This window comes from Falco biarmicus, chromosome 8 (genome assembly GCF_023638135.1).
Source record: "Falco biarmicus isolate bFalBia1 chromosome 8, bFalBia1.pri, whole genome shotgun sequence".
In the NCBI taxonomy this organism is placed as follows: Eukaryota; Metazoa; Chordata; class Aves; order Falconiformes; family Falconidae; genus Falco; species Falco biarmicus.
In genome coordinates, this window is record NC_079295.1 from 62,302,602 (window position 1) to 62,330,162 (window position 27,561).

Here is a 27,561-nt window from a genome sequence, read left to right on the forward strand (position 1 = left end):
CCTCAGGGGTATGACAGCGTGGTAAAGCACAGTGAGTTCTCTGTGCTTCAGCTACTCTTGGTGCAGGCACCCTCAGCACCAGCCAAGCCAGACGGGGTTACCAGGGTGCAGTGAGGAGGGGACGCGGCACAGCGGGACCTGCTGCTCCCCTTCCCAATCTCACCCTGTGATGACCCACAAGCCTAGCCAAACCCCTGTGCTTTTACAGATTAAGGGACTGAAGAGTATTTGCTGGCAAACTGGGCTGTGAATTGCTTGGCCCAGCTTTTTTGCAGCCCACACGCGAAGGAGACACGGGTAGCATTGAAGGAGTCACACTTGACCGTACAAACAGGTGGGAAACCTGTAAGAAGTGGGCAAACCCAGCCTGAGAAGGGCTCAGAGCAGTGAGGCACTCTCCAAGTCCTTTCTGATTATACCACTGCCAGGAGAGGTGCACAGCCAGATTGAATTGGGAAGGGGGATGCTGCAGATCCCTCCGGACAGGGGGAGGTGGTGGAAGATGTAAAGAGCCCCCACTGCAGCCAGGCTCAGGCTGTGCCAGAAGGGGCGTCACATGGTTTATTTGCAGAAATGCCGGTTGTTTTATTTGCAGAATTAACTGATTTTCTTAGAAAAACTGGGCATAACAAGTACGCACCACCACAAGTGCTATGGTAATTACGCTTTTATCTGAGTAGATAAAATAATTAACATATTTATTACTCAGAAGAAAAGCTTAATTTTATGATTGATTGCAGCCTACTAAACTTCCAGAAATATTCCAAGTCTGCATTGTTAGGTCACTCATTTTATTTATTTTTAAAGATATTACGTATATGTTCTCTCCCAAGGGGAGGGGGGGGAATCACCATATGAAAAATTCCCATCGTTACTAATGCACAGCTCAGCAGAAAACAAGCAGAGATGGGGAGCACCTAGCCTGTCTACAGGAGACAGGGCTTCATTAAGCTTGCAAGGGATTTTTGCACATTACAGAAAGCACTAACGAGATGGGGAAATCCTGCAGGGCCCCACAGGCACCTACAGATGCTGCAGCTTGGTGCCCAAGCCAGACTGGGTGCCGCCACAATGCTTGGTCCCAGCACCCCTGCGCCTGCATGCACCCACCTCTGATTGCACCACGGGCACTCCTGCACGTTTCCTCTGCCTGCCATCACAGGACATGCCGTGAGACGATTTACCTCCATGCTTAATCACTCTAAATTATGGGCATTTCTATCTAATGGCTTTAATTCTCAGTTCTGGGGAGTTTTGTTGCTGTGGTTACTGGGCAAGTGTGAACAGCTCACAGTTACCCAAGAGCAAGCTGGAAAAGGAACCTCCCGAAGTCTGCAGAGGAGACCCTCCGGAGTGCTGCATTCACACACCCACAGAGTTTTGGGTTTTTTTCCGTTTTGGAAACATGAAGTCACAAGTCCAAAAAAAGAAGCCAGAAGCCACCAGAGATGGAATAACCATAAAATGCATCGCAGTAGTCATTGGCTCTGCCTGGTGGGGAAGGCATCCCCTTCCTAGTCATTCCCTCATACATGCAGTCCCCAGGGCAGATCCCTGCCTGGATGCCACCAGCCAGGTCATGGATCAGGCTGTGAGGTGCTCCTGGCACGGAGACAGCACAGTGTGGCCTTGCAAAGGGGGGTTGTGCAGGTGTGAACCTGCGGAGAGAGGGGCAGAGCACAGGGGAGACCCAGCCAGGCCCCCAGCAGGGAAAGGAGGGCAGGCAGGAGGGGCACACTGAGGTGGACCTGACCCCACTGCATGGCTCTGCTTCTGCAATTTTGCATGTATCAGACATTTTATGTCTTCATTTTTTTGAGGCACAAGCCCTCGATAGCTGCAAGTGTGTCCCTGCCACCACATATGCCGGCACAGGGCTGTCACCACTGCAGCGGCTCTGCTCCTGCCGCTGCAACTTGTGGTTAACAGCCCCTTACACCACAAACGGCTCACAGCGTCACTGCCTTCTCCCACACAATCTCGGTTTCCTTGAATTAAGGCTCATAAAACCATCGCAACGTGGGCACCTGCAGCAGGCTCATGCTCGCCAGCTCTCCCGAGGGACTCTCATCCCACAGGGACCAGTGCTGAAGGTAGATGTGCTGAGTCCCTGCATCAGGTGCTGAAGCACATTCCTGCCAACCCTGGAAGGGTTTTGAATTATGCCCAGCTCTGCCAAGCTGTGAGAAGGAGAAGGGTCAGGAATGGGTTTTCTCATGCCTGACCATCTTTGGTTCTTGCTGCCATAGTCCTCTATCTCAATAAGAGCACACCTGGGACTGGATTAGAAACTATTCAGGTGCTGATCTCATTTGGTCCTATTCTATTGCAAAAATAAAACACCTTGTGGTTCACTTTTCAGTTTCCCTGGGCTTTGGAATGTGGATGGGTTGGCAGCAGAGCCCCTTCTTTTCAGAGAAGTGGCATTAATAGCAAGAGAGAGGCTGGCTGCAGTTTATTACATACAGTAACACCCTATCCTATCCCAAAAACCTTTCATCTGAAAAGCTGGCACCCATAGGTTACCCAAAACTACCCACACACAAAAAGCAATGTGATGAGAAAATCAGGACAGCACGATATGCTTCCAATCCTGGGGCAATAGGAGAGGTTTTCCATCCAGTTGCCCTTGTAACGTTCTAACTGCACATCTGGGGAGTAACAAAGCATCCCTGCCCAAGCCCTCTCAATCCAGCACCAAGAAGCAAAAAACGATCAGGAAAGAGAGAACACAATGAGGAAGACGGGGCTAGTGCCGTCCCATCCCTGTTCCAGGCAGCTCTCATCCCACCCGACACCATGGAAACCTCTCAGGGCTTTGGCTAGCACCATCAGGAACACGAGTGGGTCAGATCAAACAAGTTCCCTTTCTTTCCTTCGCATTATTCCCTCTACACTATAGCAAGCATGGGGGTGGATAGCAAAAAAGCCATCCAACTCATTGTGTGATTAAGCACAAAATAAATACCTACAACCATCATCAGCTTCCATGCCTATTAAGAAAATTGTATCAAGTGTAATCTGTACTTGCATCTGAAAACCAATGGTAAGTTGTAGCATGCAAGGAAATGAGTCAGTAGGAAACTAAACACAACTTACTATTTTCTCAACATAAAAAGCCACAGGCGGGATTAATCCTTTTGTGCATATCTAAAGGTGATTCTCAGATCACCTACACAAAGAGCTGGTTCTCTGTTTTGCCATGCTATTGCAGCCCTCTTTAATGATTCATGACGGAGAGCTTCAAAGAGCTCCAAGCCATGACAACAGTCCCAGATTCAACCTACTCATTCTCATCTCAGCAAAAAATCCTTCTTGGTGAATAATTTAGGTCTATGAAGAGCGCTGCCTTAAAACTATTCCCAAGAGAAGGAGCAGCGTCTAGAATTTAATCTGTTCATGGAAATAAAAATAAAAAGAAAAAAATCAAAAGAAAGCTGCGACTGCAACAACAATACAAGCCTTATTTTGCAGAATTCATCCGTTGTGAAACTCCGCAGAAGGGAACACAGCTGTTTTCCCTGAAATATGTTTCATGTTTCCAGAAACAAAAGATGAAATCCAAAGCTTTGACTTTCAACTTACGATAGACAAACATATGCAAGGATGACACAACTACTGTTCAGGGCTACTGAGGAAAGAAAAAGGCCACTTAGAGCTAAAGGTGAAATTACACATTTGACCATAGCCCGTAGCACATCCTCTGCTGACTAGGGACGGCACCGCGGGAGTGGGCTTGCGACACCCTCCCAAAATCTGAGGCAATTCTCCCCTCACTTCAAGTTTGGGATTGAGTTTTGTATTTGCTCCGTTGCAAGGGCTGAGGGCCCGTGTGCTGCAGGAGGCTCACACCACCTCTCCCATGTAACACATCACATCTGGTGCTCAACGCAAAATGGTTACAACACCAAAAAAGGCATAAAATAATGAAGTGCAGCACCCAGAGGAAAAAAGCTCCATACAACATACACTGCATCTGTGCACCTCCACCTTAATGCTGAATTTTCTAGTGAGCATTTAAGCCTAATTCCTCTCCCAAATTCCTGGCATGATATGCAGGGATTATGTCACGTCACTTCAAATGCTTAATCTTCTCCTCGACGGGCTGATTGGGATATTCTTATACATCAAACTCAGATGAGCCATTCACATCAGCTTGCTTCAACAGCAATAAGTAGCTTCAGTTTCATAGCTGTTTTACAAAGATTTCTCATGATGGCTGGCACCTTCAACTTCCTCATACAAAACGCCAGGACATTTTGGAGGACAGTTAATCCAAATCATAGCTCACGCTGCACTTGAAATAAATAGCATAACCAAAACCAGCAACACCAAAATATTTCTAATAATGGTAACAATTGTAATAGTGTATCTTCTGGTCCCTGGGATGCAGAGGAATATCTAAGAGACTCTCTCTGTGTGGTGGCTTGGGATGTTGTGCACACCTGCAGCCAGAGGAAAAGCCTCACCTGAGGACAGGTCAGAGCATGGACCCCATCCAAATCTTGTTTTGGCATGGAGACATAAATGCCCTACCTTGGCAGACCCAATGGCTTCTCTGGAACCCTCCCATTTTCACACCAACACTATTTTGGGGGTAAGTCTCTCTGCTCCCCTCGAAGGGCAACGTGTGTTTGGGGGTTGTCACCATCTCTTAAAGTGCAAATGTTTTGCTCCAGCTAAGCTTGAAACATTTCTGCTTCCAGGTGGTCAAAAATGATGAAGATTCCACTTCAAATGATAATCTCATTGCTAAAACTCATCTTTCTTACTTTAGGAGGAGACAACCCCTCATCCCTGCCCTCTGTGCTGCAAACCACACTCCTGGGGGTGACAAATCACCAGGTCTTACCCTCAGAGGCAAAGCCAGGCTTCACCCTTGGTGTACCAGGGAGCTTTAAGCTGGGGCAGAGACTTGAAAAGAATAGTTAATGAGATGAAATGACAGACCTTTCGCCAGTGACAATGCCCCTCTAATTAGCCGGAGAAAGCAGGTGATACGCTATGTGCACAGGTATGGTTGTGCTCCCCTGGGGATGGGCACAGCTCCCTGAGCACATCCCATCTGCAGAGCTGAGGACCACAGCCAGACCTGGATGACTACGCCTGGTCTGGAAACACTTCTTTTGTGGGGAGCAAAACCCAAGCCCTGATTAATTACGATGCAGTCGCATGGCTTTGTGAGGGCTGAAATGGATGCTTCGAGCGGCGCTCACCCACAGCTCACCCCTCCCCAGCCACGTGAAACACCGGCTGCTTGCCAAAACACGTTTGCTGAGGTCTAGCAGATCTGCTGGAGATACCGCAGGCTCACAAAGCACCCGTGTATGCTGAGCAGCTCAGCGTATGCTTGGACAAAGGAAATGTATCTGGATTATTGGGGGGGGGGGGGGGGGGGGCAGACTGTGGTGAATTCCATATATGTTTCCTTTCCCTCAAATCCTTTGTTAAAACTTCTTCCTCTTCTGTGGTTGTCATTTTGAGATAGAGCAGGTGTCAGAGACAGCTGTACACGGCCACCAAAATCTGTCACACCAGGCAAGAGACACCTTTGAGCTCTCAGAAGTAATTACTATCAAAGCCAGCGCTTGGCATAAAGACACCAAACTGCTCGGGCGCATAGTGAGCAGTTACCATATTTACACACACCCCTCAAATACATCCATTTCTATGTGTAAAATGGCACTAAAGCAGCACTTTGCCTATTCAACAGCTAATAAGCTTGGCTCTTGCAACATGAGCAAGAGTTATACAAGAAGAAGGGATTCATTTTTGGAAAGCTCAAGAATTTCCTTCAATTTTTCTCCAGCCCATACACAAGTTTCCTGGTTTGGGGGAAGTTCAAATTGCCGTCAGCTAAAGCTTCACCCAAATTTTTATTAGCAGAGAGGGAGGGAAAACAGCTTTGCCTTCCCACAGTTCCCCCTGAGACTGCTCTGGCACACGGCAGAGGAGGCTACAAGGAGGGAATTACCCCAAGCCACAGCAGGGCAGGATTACAGCCCTGGATGGGATGTGGATCTGTTTAAGCCAACTCTCACCAGTGCTCAGTGAGCATCCTCACCACCCAACCAATAGTGACTCTGAAATGAGCCTTTTGCACTTTCCTGCAGGTTTGTGGGGTTTTTTTCCTTCCTCACGTAAGGAATTGGATAATGACAATTTCTAAGGTTTGAACAGAGATCTGCCATACCTCATACCATTTTTTTTATCACCAAGCTGTGCTGTAGAAAAAAAAACCCTTTTTTCAGTCCTGTTGACATTTAGTAACACACACCCCTAGCAGGGTGCAATGAGAACCTCAGGAGCTGGTTTGCAGCTGTGCAGCACAAATGCCCAAAGACCAACAAAAACCGCCATACCCCCCCTCCTGACCCATCGCACCAGTAGCAGCCACACCAGCTCTGCCCAGGAACCGGTCTTTCACCCCAAAAGCCCCCTGCCACGTCAGCCAGGCCTCCCCCAGCCGTGTCCCCAACGTGCCGCCCACCCCTGCTCCCCCATCCCATGCAGGGCAGCAGAGGCAGGCTGTTCTCGGCGTGTCGGCACGTCTCGCATGAAACCCAGGGCCAGGAACAAGGCAGCTGCCTGCGCGCAACGTGCAGGCTGTGTGTGGTAGGGCTGTACTCGCTGCCTGCCAACACCCGGGCCGGGAACACAGCGGGATGGCCGCTGCCAGTGGGAGCCGGCAGGAACGAAGCCATGTGGGAAACTTAAAATGCAAGCGGAGCCGGGAGTGCGTGGCGTGTCCTTCCCAAGCGCTGCCGGCACTGGAGGGTGGCTGGGTTCGGTCGGTTTTAATAACACCGATGGGTGCACGAGTGGGGAGCGGGGGCCGGTATGCTGGGGGGGTGAGATGAAGCGGGGCTCGGCAGAGGCATTGATCTGCAATGTGTTTTGAATACAGTCCTGCAAAGGAGATTAGAGACACAACTCTGATCTTCACCCATTTCACTTAGGCAAAAATCTGGAATCTGGGTTTTAAAGATGCTATTTTCGCTGCTGCCGAAATCGGGAACGGGCTCAGCCAGGAAGAGGGAACACGTATTACACCCGCAGAGTCCCTGCGTGTTGCTGCCCTGTTCTTCACGAAGCAGGACATTGCCAGAGCGCTCATTAAAGCAACCCAAATTGATCTTATTTCCTGAAAGCATTCCACATGCCAAACCCACCTAACAATGCACTTAGAAATATTCCGCCGCCCCCCCCCCCCTTAATTCGCGAATATTTACTTTATGTTTAGAAGCCTTTTAAAGCTAGAAAATTAATATTAAAGCAATAGGTGACACCCCTTCCTAGGTGACACTTCTCCAAATCTTATTTCCGAGGTGCCTGGGAATTTCTGCGGAGAGTGGGCTTCCCTGGAGCGCTGGCAGGCGGGAGTGGGGGGGGGGGGGGTGCCCCACCTAGCAGCCCCATTCCCACAGATACCCCCCCAGCAACCACCCTCCCGGTGAGGGGTGTCCCAGGGGGCAGGGGCAGCCCCCCACCGCAGCGCTCCCGCCCCCGGGATGCAGGGGGCGGCGGGGGATGGATTCCCCCCCCGGGGGGGCAGCGGCCGCGGGGTGCCGGTCCCCTCCCTCCCCGGCGGGGCTGAGGAAGCGGAGGGAGCCGCGGAGTTGCTCTGCATATTAATGAGCCGGGAGCCAGGGCAGCGGGAGCGGTTTTAAAGGAGGACGAGGGGCAGCAGGCGGCAGAGCGCAGGCAGCGGCAGGCAGCGCCCGCACCGCCGGGAGCCGCTCGCTGCTGTCCGCCCCCCGCCACATCCCGCCCCGGGGACGGGGGCACCGGGGGACCAGCCCAAGGGGCACGCACATTTAAACCCCCGGCGTCTCTTTAGGTACCTGCTGTCTCGCCATGAAGCTCCTGACAGCAGCTTTGCTTCTGCTCTTCATCGCCATGTGCTTAGCCAGCGCGGAAGGTAAATTGGTTTATTCTGCTTATTCCCATGTAAACCTCTTTCCCAGGGGGGTGTTTTCCCAGGAATTCGTGTTTGCCTCTTGATAGCCCTGAGCTGCGTTTGGCTGTCCCCTGCATGTTGGGAAAGAGGGATGTATGGAAGCTGCGGGTCAGGTAGCTGCGAGTTAAGGGTGGAAGCAGAGATAAAACACACCAACAAAGTTGTGTCTTCACTGGCAGGCACCCCAGCCCGCCGTGTGGGGGGTCATGCCATGTTCTCTGTTATTCAGGAATATAGCTCAAATATCTCCTTCGAAACCGAGGGTGGGTTTTGCAGGGCAGATATTACAGAGTTGGATGTGATGCGGTAGCACAAATATGACCGAGCGTGCCAGTGTGCATTCCCTGCCGTGCACAAACACGGTGGTTTAGAAAACGCTCAGCTTTTGTCTGGCTGCGAATGCACCACAGCACCCGTGCGAGGAGAAACGACAAAGTCCTACAAAGTCCAAGAGAGATGTGAGCGAACGTGAAAGTAGCGAAGGTGTGCACTCACTTGCTCAGGTTAAAGCCAATTCTGACTCTCTTCATTTCCTTTTGTTAAATGCAATTACATTTAATCACAGCAGGTGCACTTTAAAAAAATCTCTCATATTTACAAAGCCTCAGAACATATATAGTGCTCTCAGCCATTTTTCCCAGAGAGTCAGCTAGCTTTTCCTGTGACATAGCAAAGAAAGTATTGCTCTTTTGAAGTTCAACAGCAGTAACAAAATTCAGCTTTTCCCACCAAGGCTTGAAAGACCCTACTGAAGTTTGTGCGCACACAGGCTGGTGGGGAAGGGACGCTTGGTATGCAGGCAGCTTTGCAGACACATCAGAAAATGCTTTCTCTTGTAGGCGTAAAGTGCAAATGTTCGAGAAAAGGTCCTAAAATAAGATTCTCTAATGTACGGAAGCTGGAAATAAAACCGAGGTACCCGTTTTGTGTGGAAGAGATGATTATGTAAGTTTTCCTTCATTTATTGCTTTGTTTCCCTATCAGCTAAACTGCTTTACCTTATACTGCAACTTCCTGCTTTGTTCTTTGTTTTCCTCATGCCCTGGCATGCTAATTTCTGGCAATAGTCATTTGCTGTATTGGATGCAATAAAATGTGCAATTCTGACCAAAAACCCAGCTATCATTTTTCGACACTATTTTTTTCTGCTCAAGGAAATATTTACAGAACAGGTAGTGATAAAAGGACAATTGTTAGTTCAAATGAAGACAGGGACAAATCCTACTCAGAACTGCCTGATGTAAAATCCAGAACTATTTACTGAAGTTATTCTGAGCATGCAGGATAAGAAAATAAGCAGAGTTTGGTCCACAGTGGTGGTTTCTGCAAGGAAGAGTGTTCCCAACCAGAGTCAGATTTTCCCCTGCGTTGTACCAGAGCCATCCCCTTGCATTTAGTGGGATTACCTAGCATGTAAGAAAGCGCTTTCCTCCCAGTTTCCCTGCAAGCCGTGAAATTTCAAAGTGATGTAGTCACTAACCGAACACAGGCAGTTACAGGAATTTTTGACATCTCTGACTGGCTTAGGAGAGAGTTTTTGTGATTTTAAATATAGGTGATTGCAGGGGGATGGGGGGGGTGTCTGTCCTGGTTTGGATATCTTAAGATTCCCCCCAACAAAGCACTGGTCAGCTAGCACATGGGGCTGGGTAAGGACCAGAAGAGCAGATTAGCCAAGAAGACCGTGCCAAGCCCCTCTGCCACCTAAGAGGGGAAAAAGGGTCCCAAGAGCAGCCACAACCCCAAAACACCAAGGACTGATTTACTCCAGTGCTTGTGCTCCTTCATTGAGCACTTGCCATTTGCTTTTCTTAGAAAGGTGCTTTAACAGCAGGATCCGAGTCCTGTCCTGCCAAGCAGCATACCACCTCCAGCATTCTGTAATGCCCATGGGGCCAAATGCTGCCCATCCGACTGGCACAAACAAGGAGATACCACATGAGCCTGATCCTGCCCGCACAGAAATGGCTCGCCAGACTTGGTGGAGGGTGTATGGAGGAGGAATGGAGAGCTGCGCTCCCTTAGGCTTCCTCCAGGTTTACACTGGCATCACTGTGAGCAATACTTAGCTCAGGGAGCATCAGACCCACCTCTTTGAAACCCAAATCCACTGACGGTGACCTGAACAGAAAAATGCTTGTAGAGCATCACTGCCTGAATCAGTTCCTTGCAGCTTTACTGTTTGCTTTGACCTTTCCATAGTAAAGCAACGGCGTAGAGGAGCACTAACTCTTTGCATCCCGCTCCAGGCATTTGCCCGAAAGCAGCTGGTGGCCAGGGGTTATAAAATAAATCTCATTAATGCAACATTTCACTTCCAATCAGAAAGTCGGGAAAGATGGAATGCTGTGCAGGAGTGGTTCCTTCCCCAGCTGGATAGCTATGCAGTGCCTAGCAATGCTATTCAAGCTGGGAGGGCTGCCCTGCGCTTGCAGCGGCTGCAGGGACGGATCTGTCCCATCACTCTCCTGTCACTGCTGCTGCCCACGGAGCAGGCAGGGTTAACCCACTGCCATCACTGCCTTCCCAGCTAACCGCCTGCAGTCTGAAGCCAGCATTGAAAGCAAACTGAAATTAATATTCAGAGAACCAATTGATGCAAGAGCCTCTGGACAAGGCACAGAAGAGCTAAATTCCTGCAACTGTGTTTTTGTTGCTGCAGTGATCATCTAAAATGAGTTGTTAAAGCTGGGTCCCTTCCTGCCCTCCTGAAAAGCTCTTGTATCTTTTCATATAGCAGAAATGGGATAGAAATTATGTTTGGCAGAGAAGCAGCAAGTATGGGGGTGCAGTTTAGGAAGGAATTTGTCTTTGGCCATAATCTCCCCCCCCCCCCCCCCCAGCAGAGCTGTGATACAGAGTAAGGGACAGCTAAACCGAGTCCTCCGTCTAGTCAAAACCTATCAAGATTCACGGTACATCTAGCAGTAATTGTGTGTGTATCTGTCTCCCAGAATGAGGAAAAGCAGCGGAAAATAGCAGGGAGGTTTAGCTCTGCCTGCCTGAAAGGATCCAACCCCCCTCCACATATTGCCACATCCCAAGGAGGGGGGTTGTGTGAGGGTGAGAACAGCTGATGGGAAACAGGCGCTGTGAGGAACCTTTCCCAAGGGACAGCTGAGGATGGCAGTCCCTGCACTGGCCTGGGGTGAAAGGATGAGAGCCAGCATCCTTGTGCCCCTGGGGACAGGGTGTTCGTGGGCAGAGGTGCAGCCCCACCACCCCTGCAGACAAGAAGCATGGGGGCACAAGGTGCTGGAGGTTACAAACTGATCCAGGGTGCTCATTGCAGCCATGGAGTCATGAACATACTGGGGAGGATTTTGGCACAGACAACCATGGGTGAAGGCTCCAGCCACGAAGCCCTGGACAGCTAAGGGACAGCTCAGCACACACATCCCCCTGGAACCAGCTCATGTCTCTGATCCCACTGGCAGGATCTCACTGGATGTGTAAGTTCTGGTGCTTGAGCCCCTTCTCCATCCCTCAACCTCTACTTGCAGCCCATCCAGACAATTCCTTACTTGGGGTATGAGCTCCTACAGTGCCTCTTCTTAGGCATGTCCCCTCAAATCAGCCAGACCAGCATCCCCAAGAGCAGAGCCAGGTCATGCCCAAAAAATGCCACCCAGCCCTGTGCCCACAGCATCAGGGCTGTGCAGGAACCACAGAGGACCTTGAAGCCGCCTTGGGAATACTTCCTCTGCTGTCCAGCCTCCAGCATTAAAGCAGAAAACCTACATGTGATGCCAAAGCAACACACCTCAGCCTGAGACAAGACCCACTTCACCTCAGAGGCAAACCATGCATCCTCTCCTCCTCAGACTGCAGGCTCTTCTAAATGCAGAATTGTCCATGTCTGCTTCTGGTGCAAATGCAGGGCTTGCTGCTTTTCAGAGGCTCTCGTGCTCCTGCCCTGCAATTCAGCTTGTCTATCACTTTCTGGAAATACCCTCTATGGTCTGACAGAAGAGAAACCCAAGCCAAGGTCTGGCATCAGCCAGTGCAGACAGCATAGCTGAGGAGGTGGCTGCTGGATGGAGAAACTTTACACTGACATCAGGTCCCTTAAAAACTTGCATACCTTCTGCCTTCGGTGAAGGTTTGTTTTCACTCCCATTCAAAGCTACAGGAAAACTCCCCTCACCGTGCACGTACTGATCTCCAGAGGGATTGCCGAGAACACCCTTGGAACACAAGATAGTCCATAGATTTTAGTGGTTACCTTTCCCTTTCTGATGCTTGTGGCCACAGAGGCTCTTTGAGACCTTCCACCACTTTCTCACACACTGGGGGAAAGGGCCACATCCTCCCAGAAAACCACCTGAAAATTACACCTTATCTTTTTGTGACTTTAGCTTACACCTGATACAGGCGGAACAGAAAGGGGAGCAGTGAAGAAAGTCAATCAAATGGAAAGAACTGTTAGAACACCTCTTATAACCTTGAAATGGGAAATGTGGTGACACCCTTAGCTAAGATCATGCAGGCAACATGCAGCGTTTCACTTTGTCAGGCACATCCCCACTGCACAGGGTGGGTGAGCTGGGAAAGTTTTTTGGTTTTTTTTTTTTAATTCAAGGCACTTTGTGTTAGAAAACAAACAGCTCCATTCTGAACCAGCCTTAAAAAAAGCCCATCAGTAGGTACAGGGATTTCTGGATTTCTGGTGTCATTTTACTCCTGTCTCTAGCAACATTTAAATAATTCCATTGTAGTATTTTACTTAAATCAAAAAAACTGTGTTTCCCTGTTAAGGATGGTTTTTCCAGAAAACTAATAATTCCAGTAAAAACCGTGGTTGGTTGTTTTGGGTTCTTTTAAATAGCAAAATTAATTACCAAAACAGAAAACTCTTTGATTTTGAGCTCTGAGAAGTGATGCCAGGCATGGTGTTTCTGGAAAGCCATTCTCCTTGGGAAGCAGCTCTTGTGTCACCTTGGTTGTGGCAGACCAACCACTGATGGCTGCACTAAGCCCTCTGGGAGGAAACCTAAAGCAACAAGAAATCTTTTGCCATGTTGTGCCTCCCAGCACACTTTGTCCTGACAATAAGGGGACACTGAGCCGCTGCTGCTGGCCAGGAGAGTGGGATCAGAGGAGGCTGAAGCCCCCAGGACTGCATGCTGGGGCTCAGAGCTCATCTGTTGGGCACACAGGTACCCTGCCATATGCAAGTATTTAAAAAATTGTGGACTAAAAAAAAAAAATCAGAAAAAAAAGGAAAAAAATCAATGAAACAGGTCTGATCTTTTCTTTTTGATGCAATATTCTGAAGTGCAAGGAAACCATCTCCTCACGTAAAGACCTTGTGGTTGCCAGAATGAGCCCTAATTAAATCAGCTATTAAGCTCAAAAGACAATATTTGACAGGCAGAGCAAATCCTCTGATTAAAAACAGCTGGTAAGTCTTCATCTGGTACAACCTAGTATAACAGTGGACAATATTGCACTGCACTGATTGATAACAGCTGAAGATCTGCTCCGATATTATTGCAATAAACTCAAGTAACTACCATAAAACACAGAGCACGATAAGCCTCCCACTGCCCACCTGGGTGAGAGCCCCCCCGGGCGATTTTGGCATGTCCCTGGAGGAGCAGCAGAGGACAGGTGTCTCCCACCACCCCTGTAACCTGTGCCCACTTGCCTTGCAGCGTGACTCTGTGGACGCGGGTGAGGGGCGAGCAGCAGCACTGCTTAAACCCCAAACGCCAAAACACAGTGAGGCTGCTGAAGTGGTACCGAGTATGGAAAGAGAAAGGCAGGTAAGTATGAAGCTGCTGAACGGGTGAAGGGGAAAAATTTTAGCGGCAAGTTGAGCAGTTAGTAGCATTCAGACACAGGGAGGCCAGGAAAACGTGCACATACACCGCAAAGGCTCTATCCAGCAGGGAGGATGTATTTCATTACCAAAATTACAGTGATAAATGGATGTTCTTGATGTTATTTCTTTCCTGCCACATGTAGTCCTCACTTCTATTTTAGGGTTAGGCTGTTCTGACTATAAATAGTAATTATTTTCTGTTAAACTATTCATCAGCTGATGTTCTCAGTTATTTACATACACTCACCTCCCTTCTATGGGTAAAAAGCTGAGAAGAAAAGCTATAAATCACTTTCACACGGTCACAAGGAAAGCAGTCAGCAGACCTGGGGAGAGAATGCCCTGTCACACACTTTAATCACACCACCTCAAAATCATCAATATCTGATGACGCAAATATTTGCCAGTTTTAACTAGCATATCATTCACAGAAAAAACAGTAACTTGCTGCTAGGTCTCTGCTACCTTCTCCCTTGGAAAAAGGATTTTTCTTTATTAATTTTTGGTTTTTGCAAGCCATCATAGATAGAAGAGACACAGCAAAAAACATGCATTCCTGATGGCTGATGGCCAGTAGTGATGTCCCTTATCTGTAATTAGGGGCAGCTGCCCAACTCCCACCACCTCTCCAGCCATGGCCAGGAAAGAGCCTCCACATGCAGTACAGTCCCACCAAACCCCGATTCTCCTCAACCAATGGGGAATTTGCTCTCCAAAATTGAGCTCAAATGAAGCCAGCGAGCCCCATCTCCCAGCAGGTTCCAGGGTACCAGCAAGCTCCAGCATAGCCACGCGGCGCCCGGTGGCACAGGCGATGCGAGTGGCGGTGGGTGCCGAGACCCCCGGCCGTCTGCCATGGCTCCCTGCCAGCTCCCGCAGCTGCTTCATAACCAGAGCACATGGGGAAACCCTGGCCACTGCAAAACCACATATTTACACTCTTCCACTGCTTGGGTTTTTTTCAAGGCCATTATTAAAATGACAAAGGATGCTCAGCCCCAGGCTTGTGCTTTCAGGAAACACCAAGGGCTCCCCTGAGCAGGCAGAGCAGAGGGATGCACTGAGCAAGGCTGAGGGTCAGGGTCCTGCCTGCAGATAACAGCGCTGCCCGCAGTCCCCACCACAGCCCATAATAAGGGTCACTCAAGGCTTCCTCAAAGTGCAACCAGGGGAGGGAGGCTGCCCCTGCTGCCAGGGAGAGGAGGAAGGACAGCGAGAGCAGCATCCCCATGGCTTTGCTGCCAGCCTGGGGTGTGTAGAAGGGATGCAGCGTAACCCCTGGGGTTTTACCTTCGCTTCCACGCCCCGCTGCAACATGCCACCCCTGCATCGCACCCAGCAGGTCCCTGACACTGCTGCCCTGCTTGCCCGGTTAGCCAAGTCACACTGCAGCTACCGCAGCATCAAGTCAATACTGCAGACAAAGAGCCTGGATTGAACCCAGTCGTCATAATAAATAGTCAGCACCAGCTGTCCCAAAACCCCTGTGCTGCTCCCCAGGAAAAGTCAAGGCTACACAGTACAAACATGAACCTCTTCCACAAAATAGCATTGCCCCTGGTTTTCCCCATGCCACAGAAGACAGCTTTCACCCAAAGAGCCTGCACAACTAAGTTTCCAGCAGATAAGCCTGCCAAGCAGTCTTTTTAGGACATCACTAGAAAAACAACATAGGGTGTGATATTATTCCAAACGTAACAGATACTGTGAATTTATTATCTACATCCAGCTTGTGATATACTTCAACATTTGTATACAAGAAGGATTTTACAATGGTTAAAGCATATTAGCAGATGTGGATTTCTCCATCTCATGCATCCTGACAATTGTGGCAGAGCCTGTTCCTCCCCACACACCTACAAGATGCAGCCGTGCCAAAGTCCAGCCCTTGTCACACGTGCTTCATGGAGAGCAATCTGGTGGCTGCTGAAGTCAATAACTTACTTTCCAATTTACTTAAGCAGAGACAAAAAAAAAATCTGGTTTCTAGGGGATTTTTGTTGGTTTTGGTTGGGTGTTTGGGGTTTTTTTGTGGGATTTTTATTATTTTTATATTATTAGGAAGAGAGTTGTTTCAGTAGTGATTTAAGCACCTTGCCCTTGGCTTTCCTTCTGTTTAGGGTTTATGAAGAATAAGAGGAAGCAGCATGAGGAATGGAGAGGACTCCCTTGGCTGGTGAAGGACCAGGCTCCACAGAAGATTATTTCTCTCACAGACATAAACCACAAATTCTATATTATTATAAAGCACTTTTTACCAAGGGTCAGTTTTTACATTTTATAGCCGTCTGCAAAAGGCTTCCAGATTTCACAAGCATCTGTTGCACTTCAGATTTCATACCCGCCTGCTCTGTACCAAGTCTCATGCTTTTCATTTTAAAGAGGTTGGTTTGGGGTTTGTTGGTTTTTTATTGTTACTCATTCATACTTCACTATGATTGCAATCGAGCTTTATAAGCTCATTAGACAAACAGTAATGCTTGTAAAGGTGTTCTACAGCCATGTCCCTCACCCTTTCGCAGTGGGAAAACTTTGGTGCTGTGGTTGTTTGTCATGTTTGCAGCCCCCACCTTAGTCTGGCAAAGTGGGGACCAAAGATGGGTTTGCTGGGGAAGATGCCACTGCAACATCGTGGCTGTAGCTGCAGAAGCGAGGTCCCTCAGCACATCGTCAGATGAGCGTGAACATCACTTGTGTACCTCTTCTTTAACGGACTTGAGGTCTTGCTGCAAGGTGAAGTGTACCATATCTCCCATTTAACATCTCATGTGTTAGAAAGCATTTCTAGGTCATTTTTATTACTAAGAAAATGTTTATTTTTTTCTCCACCTGAAGCTCTTACAGAAAGTTTGTGGCTTCAGTATTGAGACATTTTAAGCTTCAAGACTATTGTGTATGATTTCCTAGATTTGTAGCAACAAAAAAGCCTTTAAAAAGGTACCTTTTTATGAAAAATATGCTAGGGCAAACAAATACCTATATATGTTTTAGTCACAATACCACATATTCATTATTTTGAATGTAATACTTCGATGTTAAGCAGTGCATTCCTCTTTTTAAAGTAACAAAACTACCTTTTCATTTGTAAATATACTATAGGAAGTCTCCCTATATTATCTTGCTGTATAATGTACTGTATTGCTAAATTATCATATGCTATTTAAATGTTTGAAATATTTAGAAGGTTGCATGCAGATTTCTTATTTCTTTCTAAGACAAATGAAAAAAGTAATAAAAATATATTTAAAAAACCTGAAAATTCCTTTTACATTTCCTTAGGTCATCAGGGAACTCCAGCCTCTTCTAATAACACTTTTTGGGGGATGAATGGATGAATTGGTTTGGGGAAAAACGATGAATCAGAGAAGCCTATTTAGAAATACGGTATCTATATTACAAAACATTATTCTGGTCCAATTTACTTCCCTTTCTCATTTTAGGATTTGGACTTGACCCAAACACTGAGGAACCTTGTTACATGCCATGCACTTACAGCCACTAGTCTAATGTTACACTGAATAAATGTAAATCCACCAGTCAATACAAAAACCCATATAAACCTGTATGAAGACAAGTGAAATGCCATGATTTAGACAAGATCTCGGTTGGGAAGGCTGCACAGTGGAAGTCCAGCACCAAACACCCGTGAGCCACCCCCTTCTCTTTCTGTGCAGTTTCTGTGCTCGCTCAAAGGGACTTTGCACCCAGCAAGGCTCCTATACCACTCCCCAGCTAAAAAGAGAAGCAACAGATGGGAAGGGTAGAGCCAGCAAGAGTCGAAGTGCATTAAAACCTGCTGGGGCTCCCCGAGCAGCACCCCTTCCCTTCCGCGCTGCTCCCAGCTGTGCAAAGACATCTTCGCGCAGGGCTGCTGCTGGGATCGGCACAACTCCTGCAACAGTGACCTTACACTACATAATCAAGGCAATGCCTGGCCTCAGCTCAAGGGTTTCCTCCTATTCAGACAGGAAAAATATATATACACACACTATTTACTGTGATAAGACTCTGGCAGAGCTGAAGGAGAAAGGTGTTAGATTTCAAAGTGTTTTCCTATTCTGCACAAGGATGGAGCTATGAGCTTCAGATGCCCGTTAGTAAAAAGCTTGACAAAGATCCCAGAGTATTTAAGAAATTAAACCTCTGGGGATATTGACCACAAGGCACTGCTTCAGGCTGAGCATCTGCACCCAATCTCCAGGCAAACCCAGACCCGTGGGCTAGCCAAGCTGCCCCTCTCCCCTCGAGTCACATTTTAACAAAACCAGTAGTTTTTCCTTGAGGAGAGTTGATTTCAACATACCAGACTTCAAGAAAAGTTTTATGTTTTTTTAGTGACTACTGGGCAACACATTTCCTGGAAAAGTATTGATACAGTTGCACAAGAGGCGATTTATGCTCCGTTGGGAATGCTGTGCACAGCTCCAGTTGCCCAAACGCAGTGCTCTGACTCACACCTCACAGGGTATAGCCTGTACAAATGCCTCTTTGCTCTGGTTTGTCTGCCAGACCAAAACCACCAGCAAAAACCGAGAACAGAGGAAAGCAATTGTAATTTTTTTCCCCTCACTTGCTAGAATGGGCGACTGAAGAAAAAGAACTATTTGGCTCAGGACCTGTATTCCCTTTAACCTGAAATCTGTGCTCCCAACAAAACAACTCTTGGAAACAGGAATTGAAACCATGAAGGCAAAAATCTGTGACTCTGAGCTGGTTTTCCCAAGCCTGTTAAACTGCGTCTCCAGGCAGGTTTGCCAAGTTCCCAGAAAGAGGAGGAGCATCCCTCACCATCCCTGATACTACAGTTGTAAAGGGAAACAGGGTGCCAGAAGGTAACTGCCACACACAGAACATTAACCACTTCCCTTCAGACTGAAGCTTCTCTGCTAAAATATTTATATGTGTGTACATATATATAGGTAGGTACCTCCCCCATGTAGATTTGGCAGCAGCCTTAAGGTTTGCTTTTGTTTTCCCCACCAGACTGCAGTTTGCAAAGCCACAGGAGACCATTCAGTCCAACCTCCCTGATGTACAGACCATACATTTGTGCTTTTAGATTGAAAAATTAAGCTGCTGAGGTATGGTCTGAGCACGCAGCAGCCAGCCCCAGCTGCTCACCAGTTACCAATTTACTATCCTAAGGGCTTGAACACTTGCAGGATAAGCTGGAGCCCTGCCTCATCCTGGGGTGCAGGAGCAGCACAAGCAGACCCCACAGCTCCTTTACTCAAGCACTGATGCTACATTGCAGGGACGTAAACCCTTCGTGGAGCCTCCAAGCCCCCCACCCAGCCTGCAAAGCTGCCCCCCAGCACACGGCAGGCAGGAGCACACAGACACACAGCACCAAGCCCTGCACCAGAGACCTCTGCATGCCCCCCAGCATCCCTCCCCCGGGCACTGGGTATCCACAGGCTGCACCCATTCAGAAATGGCACGATCAGATTTTAATAAAAGCACGAGGGTGAACCAAACAGCTGCAGAGAAAGGACACAATAGCAGGGAGACCTGCCTCGCCTTTTCAGTGAGAGCGCTATGTGGGATTAGTAATGTTACGCAGACCCTTTCACCACTTGCCTTTCACTTGTTCATATAAGCTCTAGGTCAGCAATGGCCAAAAAGTTTATTAAGAAGCGATAGGTGCTTGGTGGTCCGTGCGAGGTGGTGTGTTGCTCTCAGCGGGTCCAGCTGCCTGCTGTGCCCCAGCTCCCCCCAGGCTCCCTAAATCAAGACACAAAGCCATGCCGGATTGCTACATGCATGGGGACCTTTCCTGACCACATCCAGGCAGTGGGAGAGCTGACCCCGCGTTAACGAGGTTTTGTCAGGGCTGTGGGAGCAAACATGGCACTCGATGGCAGAGTCATCAGAGAGGCCTGGGGGTTTGCACTGGTCACCCCCGAGCCCTGGGTGGGAAGCTGCAGGCAGTGCTACAGCAACGCAAATGCTCAGAGCTAATTAAACAGTCAGGGACCTTCTGGACCCACATTTGTGGAGAATGGGAACAAATGTGAATAAAAAGGCACTGCTCCCTCAACTCACCATCCCACTGAGACCCACAGCCAGGGAGCTGTGCCTGTCCTAGGGTAAAGCCCCCCCCCCCCGCAACCTGACATCATTCAGCAGGCTTTATGCAAACCCAGACAGAGCTTCCACACTCCAAAACACACCTCCCAAGAGGTCAAATGAAACACCAGCCGTATTTTGGCTATTTTACCTCCAAAGACAGCATCCAAAAGTGAGGCATCTAAATGCAGTTGTGAACAGCATCTGAAGACCTCACTTACTGCTAGATTCTCAGCACCTTTGGAAAAAGGGAAGCTGGTTTTGGCTGTTGGCTGAGTTTGGGCTTCAGACCCAGGACACCAGCCCAACTTGAAAGCCCTGGCCACGCTGACTGCATGCCAGGGCAGCTCCCCATTTTGGCACCCTGTAGATCTACATGTAGCACTCGCGCCAGGATTTGTTGTTCAGCTTGTTCCCTTCAATGGGTTGGGATGCACAGGGTCACAAATGGAAATCAGTATTTTTGAGGATCACTGTTTGCAGCTCTCACTGACGCTGTGTTTGCTCTATCAGAAACCCTCCATGTCTGTTATTACCCTCTGATCTTAAACCACAAAGATCTGACGGCTTCCAGGAGGGTGCTTGGTTTGCCCTGAAAGGCTGCACCCCGTGAGCCCCCAGATATCCTTAAAGCCAGCACATGTTTCTGGCAGAGTCCCCCAAAGCAGATTTCATCTAATTCCTTTACCTGACATAACCCACCCCAGGATAACAACTGGGATTGCCATTGCCTGAGGAACAGCAGCTGCAGCTGCCTTTACGAGCACAGAGCTCCAGATGCTTACAGGGATTTTTGGTGCCTGTAGGTATAGATATGCACCTTACAGAAATCTTTAATTGTTCGCTGAATTTCAGGCATCCTGGAAAATCCCACAGCACTATTAGTTGTTGCTTTCTGACACCACACACATCGGGAAAGACCGACCCTCCATCTCTGATGGACCATGCCCACAAAGGTACGTGGGCTACCATTTCATAGAAAGCAAGCTAAAACCCTGCACAAAATTGGGCCACTGTTTGTCTCCATTTCACATGAGAGATGACTACCAGAGTTGTCATTTTTTTTACCCTCCAAGGTTGCCCCCTCTGGCCATCACCCCTACAAACCAGTGGCCCTGGCCAGGCAGCAATGCAGTAACAGTCCCTGAGTCCTACTAGAGATGCTGACGGATTTAACGCTCCGCACAAATCCAGAAGTTGGGGTTTGAGCAACCAAAGCATCCTCGTTTCCATTAGCCAGCACTACACGAGACAAAGCTGTGCGAGACCAAAGGGATGTTGGGGAGGCCCCAGCAGCCCAGGATTCAGCCCCGTTGCCCCACAGCACTTTGGTGTTCCGTGGCTCTTGGGCCGTGGCCAGCAGATCCCAGCCCGGATGGCTGCTCTGGAGGAAAGCAGGGCTGAAAGGACATCTAGTGGCAACCACAAACCTTCCCAGGCAGCCTGGGGACACCTCTACAGCCCTGTGTCCGGCTGCATTATAAATCAGCCTGGAGACTGCTCACTGCACTGCTGATGTTGGGAACGCTCTTCCCCAGCTCTGCAAGAAAAGCTTCAACTGTTGCATTTCCTTATCTGGGTATGGGAAAAAACCCCCAAGCAAAGAAAATGCAGCTGTGTTTTGGGAAACCTGCCCAGAAGTTTACACAGTCCTATTACCCTGTTAATGTGGAACATGCACGCTGAGGGCAAAGAGGACACGTGGCTGCCACTGTGTCTACAGGAGCCACATCCATCACACCACCATGGGAAACTGCATTGCAACACCAGCATGGGAAGACTCATTCCCAAACCCCTTAAAACCATCAAGAGCTGCTGCCCAGGATACCAAGGCACACGGCTTCCTTACCCAGTGGCTCTCCCTCCTGCCACCAGCAAACCCAGGACCCGCAGGACCCCATGCAGCACCATTCCCCAGGCATCGCATTCAAGTCCTGTCCTCGGACAGGACCATCTGACTTCCCAGCAGCAAAAAAAACCCACACAGAGGCCTGAGGAGGAGAACTTGGTCCCTCTTGCTGAGCACGAGCACAACTTCATTCAACCACCAAAACAAAGCCAAGATCCCTGGAGGAAATGCTTCGTAGAGATGCACCATGCAGGAGCATCTATTTTCTGAACACTGAGTGACAGGTTCTACTTCTGGCCCTTTTGCGAACCTCTGAAGCACTCAAATCCTCTTAGAATTTTTTTTCTCTCATCTTTTGGCTGTTTGCATCATCAGCTCTTTGGGCAAAGACCGCCCTGACGACACACATGGAGGGCATCCAGCACAACAGGAGCTGCTTCTCTGCAAGCAGGCACACAGGGCTCGGGAGGGAGGAATGACATGACACGAAGTGACAGGGAGGCAGGCAGCCAAGGCCTGGGAAAAATCACCACGCCTGTGTTTTTGTTTTTCTTCCTGCACAACAAAAGAGGTTAGCAAATTCCTCTTGGATAGGTTTCAGAGCCTCCCCCCAAGGAAAAATAAATAAATAAATAAATCCTGCTGGTGTTCGCTTAAGGCTGATAATTACAGGAATAATTATGATTTGTTCCCATCATAAATCTTGGGGCAAGAAAAGCAGTTTGAGGTTTGCAAGATTTGCTGGATGACAGAAGCAAAACACAGCTCTAATTGCCCTTCTTTGTTGTGTTTAATTAAGGATTCTGAAGCAACTGATCTCAGTGTTTTTTCATGGTTAGAAACCTGCAAGGAAAAGAAAATCTTTCCGCAGAGCCACGAATCGAAGCTTTGTTGGGTTACTAGGCACTAAGCATGCTACCTCTGAACACTCAGGACTCCCAGAAAAAGAAGCTTATTAAAAGGAAAAAAAAAAGGAAAAGGAAAAGAAATGCCACAACAGGCTTTTTTTTTTTTCTTCCCCCTTTTCCAGTAGGCTTTGGCAATTTTGAGCTCACTTCTAATCCCGGAAGAAGTGTCTTTTGTCTTCATCCCTCAGCATTTTTGCCTCATTACTGCCCATTCCATTGTGTTGCATAAAAATACTTCTCCATTTCTATTACCTTCATAATTGCACCATTTACATCCTTCCTTGGGGTTTACTTCAGCTTCCTCTCTTAAGTCTAGAGGACTTATCACTTCTGCAACTACATTAAGAAAAAAACAACCTGGAGCTCCTCAGCTCCCTCCTCAGACCAGTAATTCCCAGTCAAGCACCACTCCTTCCCAGCAAAACCAGTTTGCCAAGTGCTACCTCCCAAATTCAAACTGTAAGTGACTGCCAGGGTGTTTCCCTCTCTATTTTTGTGGAACAGCTAAAACAGTTCTGCCAGGAAAATCCATTTCCTCATTACAGCAATCAGTGTTAAATCATCACACCTGCCTCTGAGTGATGCCACCTGCCCACGAGCTACTGCAGCCATTGCTGAGCCCAGGCTGCACAGGCTTTGTGAAGCTAGGGGATAAAGTAAATAAAAGCAAAAAATCCTCAGAATTACTTTGAGTCTGAAGGCACTTGGGACAGGGCTTTTGCAGAAAGCCACCGCACTCGATAAGTGAGGCACACCTTAGGCTGAGAGCAGGACCACCACGCACTGCATCCCCAAGGGGAGCACCTGCAAGGAAGGAGAGGAGGTTTGGCATTGCCCAGAAGGTAAAATCCCAACACTCCAATTGCACAGAGCAACAATACTGGATAACATTGCCTGGAAATGCTGATCTACAAAGGGAAAAAGTCAAATACAGCTTTAAAAGAAAAAAATAATAAAGGACTTCTTGGGTTTGTCAGACCTGGGAAGTGTTTTTTCAAGATCAGGAGGAAAGGATGGAGGACAAAACCTTCACAGTGCCCAGAAGAGAAGACACAAAGTCAGCAGCATTACGGCTCAGAGCAGCCATACCTGACCTCAGCTGCTTGGCTTGGAGCATTGAGCAAGCATGTCGGGGTCCTAGCCCAAAACCCCTTGCTGGCCCTCCTGACCCCACATCAGCAAGAAGGGTCATCGCTTGGGGGTTCGATTGCTTTTATTGTAAAAGTTGATGACAGAAGCTGGAAAGCAGCAAGCTTGAAATCTGGAGTTGAAACACAAACTGAATGACATGGTTTTCTATGGGAAAACCAACCTCCTTCCTGTTTTCCTAGAGTTTCAGCTCTATGCTGCCTGCATCACAACCCAAATAGCTGGCTGGATGCCAGCTGCTCTGTTTTAAGGGCAATTACAGCATCCGGCAACCTGCGGGAGAGGAGTCCTGGGTGCACAGCTCCCGTGGCTGGGCAGGGAACCCCAGTAACTCACTACTCACATATATATATTTAAAAAAAAAAGAAATATAACATGGAATTGATAATACTCTTTTTCTTCACCCATCTTTGACCTTACCTCTTATGGATAACACACTCTTTCTAAGTCCCATTCCCTTTCCTACACGTGGGGACAAGAACGTTGAATTTGGCTACAGCTTGCAGGGGAAAATAACAAAAGAAAACAAATAGAAATAAAGAATAGCGGTAAAAGCAATCAATTTTCCATGTTCTAGGAGATTTTTTCCCACTTACTTGAAGCAGAGGTTTCCAGCAGAGCCTATACGCAGTGTTATCCATCCCAGCAACAGCCGAGCGCAGACCTGGCTCCGAGCTGCAGCTTGGTGGAGGTTGACATCTTGTGGCTGTCCCCATCACTTACAAGCCGGGGGGGGGGGGGGGGGGGGGGAATCTCTTTTTCTAGTGTAGGCTGTGGGTGGAGTTATTAGTTAAAGAGCTAAATTCCCAGCACCTGGCATGTGATGTGTGGGTCTGAGGTCATTAGTAGGTTAACAAAGATAAATACCCCTAAACACTATAAAAAACAAAGTCATACTCTTTGGAAGTAGGGAAAAAAAATCACAAAAAAACCCACACCAAAAAACCACCAATTTGTTAGGACAGGTACTATCTGCATATACATAAGGCCTATGAGACAAGCAACAAAAAAGCAATCTTGTGAACAACATTTCTCTGTGATTTTTCAGCCCTGTCACATCCCCTTCTCTGTACAGTGGGGTGAGAGGCTGAGCCCTGCCTCTGCCAGCCGCTTTGGAGAAGTGTACCTGTACCAACTCCAGAGAAATTATCTCTAGTTCCTACCAGAGTAAACAGAAACTGGCTTAAGACCTGCAGTGCATTAAACCCAAGGTGGAAGAAAAAACAATACTTTTTTATCCAAGAGGGTTAAATACAAAGGATACCTATGGTCTGAAGGAGTACATTCCCTTAATAATTAGCAATTGCACTTATTTTACTATTTGTCTGTGAAAGCAGAATTCATTGCAATTCAGTACACACTTAAGTTGGAAAAGAAAGCAGCACCCCAAGGGCTGCAGAGGCTCAGCAGAGACACATCAGCCAAACCTTCCTCCCTTTGTTAGCCGGAGGTTGTTACTGTGCAAGTGCATACGGCCCCAAGGAAAAAAGAAGCCTCACCTAGGATGACATTTAGTTTCCCTTAATCATGCTACTCCACTGTCTTTCTAATTCCCTGACCGCTAGCACTAGCACTTGGTATTTATTTAGCATTTCACCCCTTCAAGCCATTCTGAAATACGTAGTAGCAGACCGAAAACTTAAAGCTACCCTAGTAGAAAAAAGTTCAGTCTTTACAAGGGCTAATACATACCCTGAAAGCTGTTCCTGCCAGCCAGCCGTGGGGCCAGCTTACCTGCATGCCCTGGTGCCTCCCGGACCCGCTCCAGGCACGAGGCGCAGCACCTTTCCCTTGGTGCTCTGCCCAGTTCAGCTGCATCCTTAGGTACTGGTCCCAGCCAATGCAGCACACGGGACCCATACGCTGCCCAGGAGTTTTCAAGGGCCATTACACCTATAGTTTAACACTATGCTTTTATTTTTCTTTTTATACCCAGAGACATCATCATAAAGAGATGATACTTGGCTGTCAGCGTGGTGAAGGGCAGGACTGAGTCCTTCACCTTCGCTGTAGCTGCTCACACTAACAGGGGGGTGATTCAGACCAGAATTTAAGACATTCATACCTGTGGTTTTGTCCCTGAAGAATGGAAACTGTAAAGGATATATTGCACATATAATACTAAGGTAATGAACTGCAAAGCAGCGCAGTTAAACGGATAGCCAGTGTAAGGTACTCCTTTAAATTCCAGAAAGCAGAGTAGATCTGCAAGATGTTTACTGTTTGCTTTCAATTAAGTTTCCTGAAATTTGTTTGAAAAACAGTGGACGCCCTTCAAAAAGTTGAGTTAGTGCAGGAAAAAAAAAAAAAAAAAGAGTGACTTTAAAAAAAGCTGGGGTACCATCTCAGTGTGTTCTCACTAAGCATCTTAATTCAAAAGCCACCAGATGTTTCATTTTGACATTTCTAAAAATCATAATCTGTTTAAGCCAAACTAAATTTCTTCTGCCCTGCCCACAGCCCAGCTTCGCTGTTTGGCCTCTGACCTGCAAAGTCCATTTTGACCCAGGTCCCCGCTGCTCGGCCAGCCCTGCCCGCCTCCCCGGGGCCCGACACCGGCTCTGCAGAACTCAGCACCCGCCACAGCCAGGACAGCCCCGAGCCACCAGCCCTCAGCCAGGAAAAGCTCTTTGTGCCACTTTTTCTTGCTCAGAAATCTTTGCAATTGTACTCAAGGTCACCTAACAGCTTTATAGAGCTAATTAAAAGAATATATATTTTACAACGTGTATTGCAGTATATGCAGCTTTATAGAGATAATTAAAAACACATATTTTGCAATATATATTGCAATATATGCAATAACATGACAGCAGAAGCCCAAAGGAAAGCAAGGGGTTTATGTCAGTAGAGCAGGTTTTGCTTTGCTAAATAAGCCTCATTCACAGGAGCTTTTCTGGAGCCCCGGGAGATGCCAGCCCCTCACTCCGCACCGCCGAGGTTGCAGCGCTGTGCCTTGGGGTGTCACCCTCGGCCCTCTCATGGCCAGGGCTGCGGGGTCGGCACCCTAAAGGTGGCCCCCCCGGGGGTCAGGGTGGGGGGCTCTGCCCGGCACAGCCCAGGGCCAGTGGCTGGAGCTGCCCTCTCGCCTTTCCCACCTGCCCTGCTCTTCCCAGGCGCTGGGGCTCCGGCAAACACCGGCGGGTCCCTGCCCAGCTCTTCCATCACTTTTGGGGTGAATCCACCTGTTTTATTTTTTTTATTTTTTATTGAGGAGATAGAAGCTTCTTCCTCACTTCATCGTCTTTTATTATAGATGGCCTCTATTTATACATAATACATCCAGCCTCGTTTGATGTGAAAAGCATCTGGATGGTTTCATACTGATGTCCCTTTACAAAGGGCCAAAACAAAAATTAAGGGCAAACCTTTCCCACCTGCAACAAAAGCCTGCAGGAGGATCCACTTCAGGACAACTCTCTGCTTAAAAACATATGAAGCATCTCATTTTTTCTTTCGTGTAAGTCTACTTTAATTGACAGGGCAAAGCATTGTCTGAGCCATGATACAAAGTTTTTATCAAGACGCCCTGGGAACACCAATGATCCAGCCTTCCTCTCCCATTTTGTGTGCAGATGTATATATACCCCTATGTATGTGTGCAAAAATCGGTACCATCACTGCTGTTAACAATTTGTCTTGGCCTTAGCTGTGGCCAGAGCCAGGCATTGCAAAACCACGACAAACAGGCCAGTATGACCCCAGGTACAACAGCCACAGGCATTACAAATATCCCTGGAAGCTGTCACTGCAGTTCTTAGGACAGTCAAGACACCTTTGGGATCTTAAAGGTCCGTTC

The 27,561-nt window shown here is 48.1% G+C and overlaps 1 protein-coding gene across 1 annotated transcript; it reads left to right on the forward strand.

Moving 5' to 3' along the window:
* The first annotated feature begins 7,584 nt into the window (after window positions 1–7,584).
* On the forward strand, window positions 7,585–17,037 carry CXCL14 (C-X-C motif chemokine ligand 14). The gene is made up of 4 exons (XM_056350536.1): window positions 7,585–7,921; window positions 8,800–8,905; window positions 13,618–13,728; window positions 15,908–17,037. The coding sequence occupies exons 1-4, from the start codon at window positions 7,858–7,860 to the stop codon at window positions 15,921–15,923; spliced, it is 297 nt and encodes a 98-aa protein (XP_056206511.1). The 5' UTR covers window positions 7,585–7,857; the 3' UTR covers window positions 15,924–17,037.
* Window positions 17,038–27,561: the final 10,524 nt, after the last annotated feature.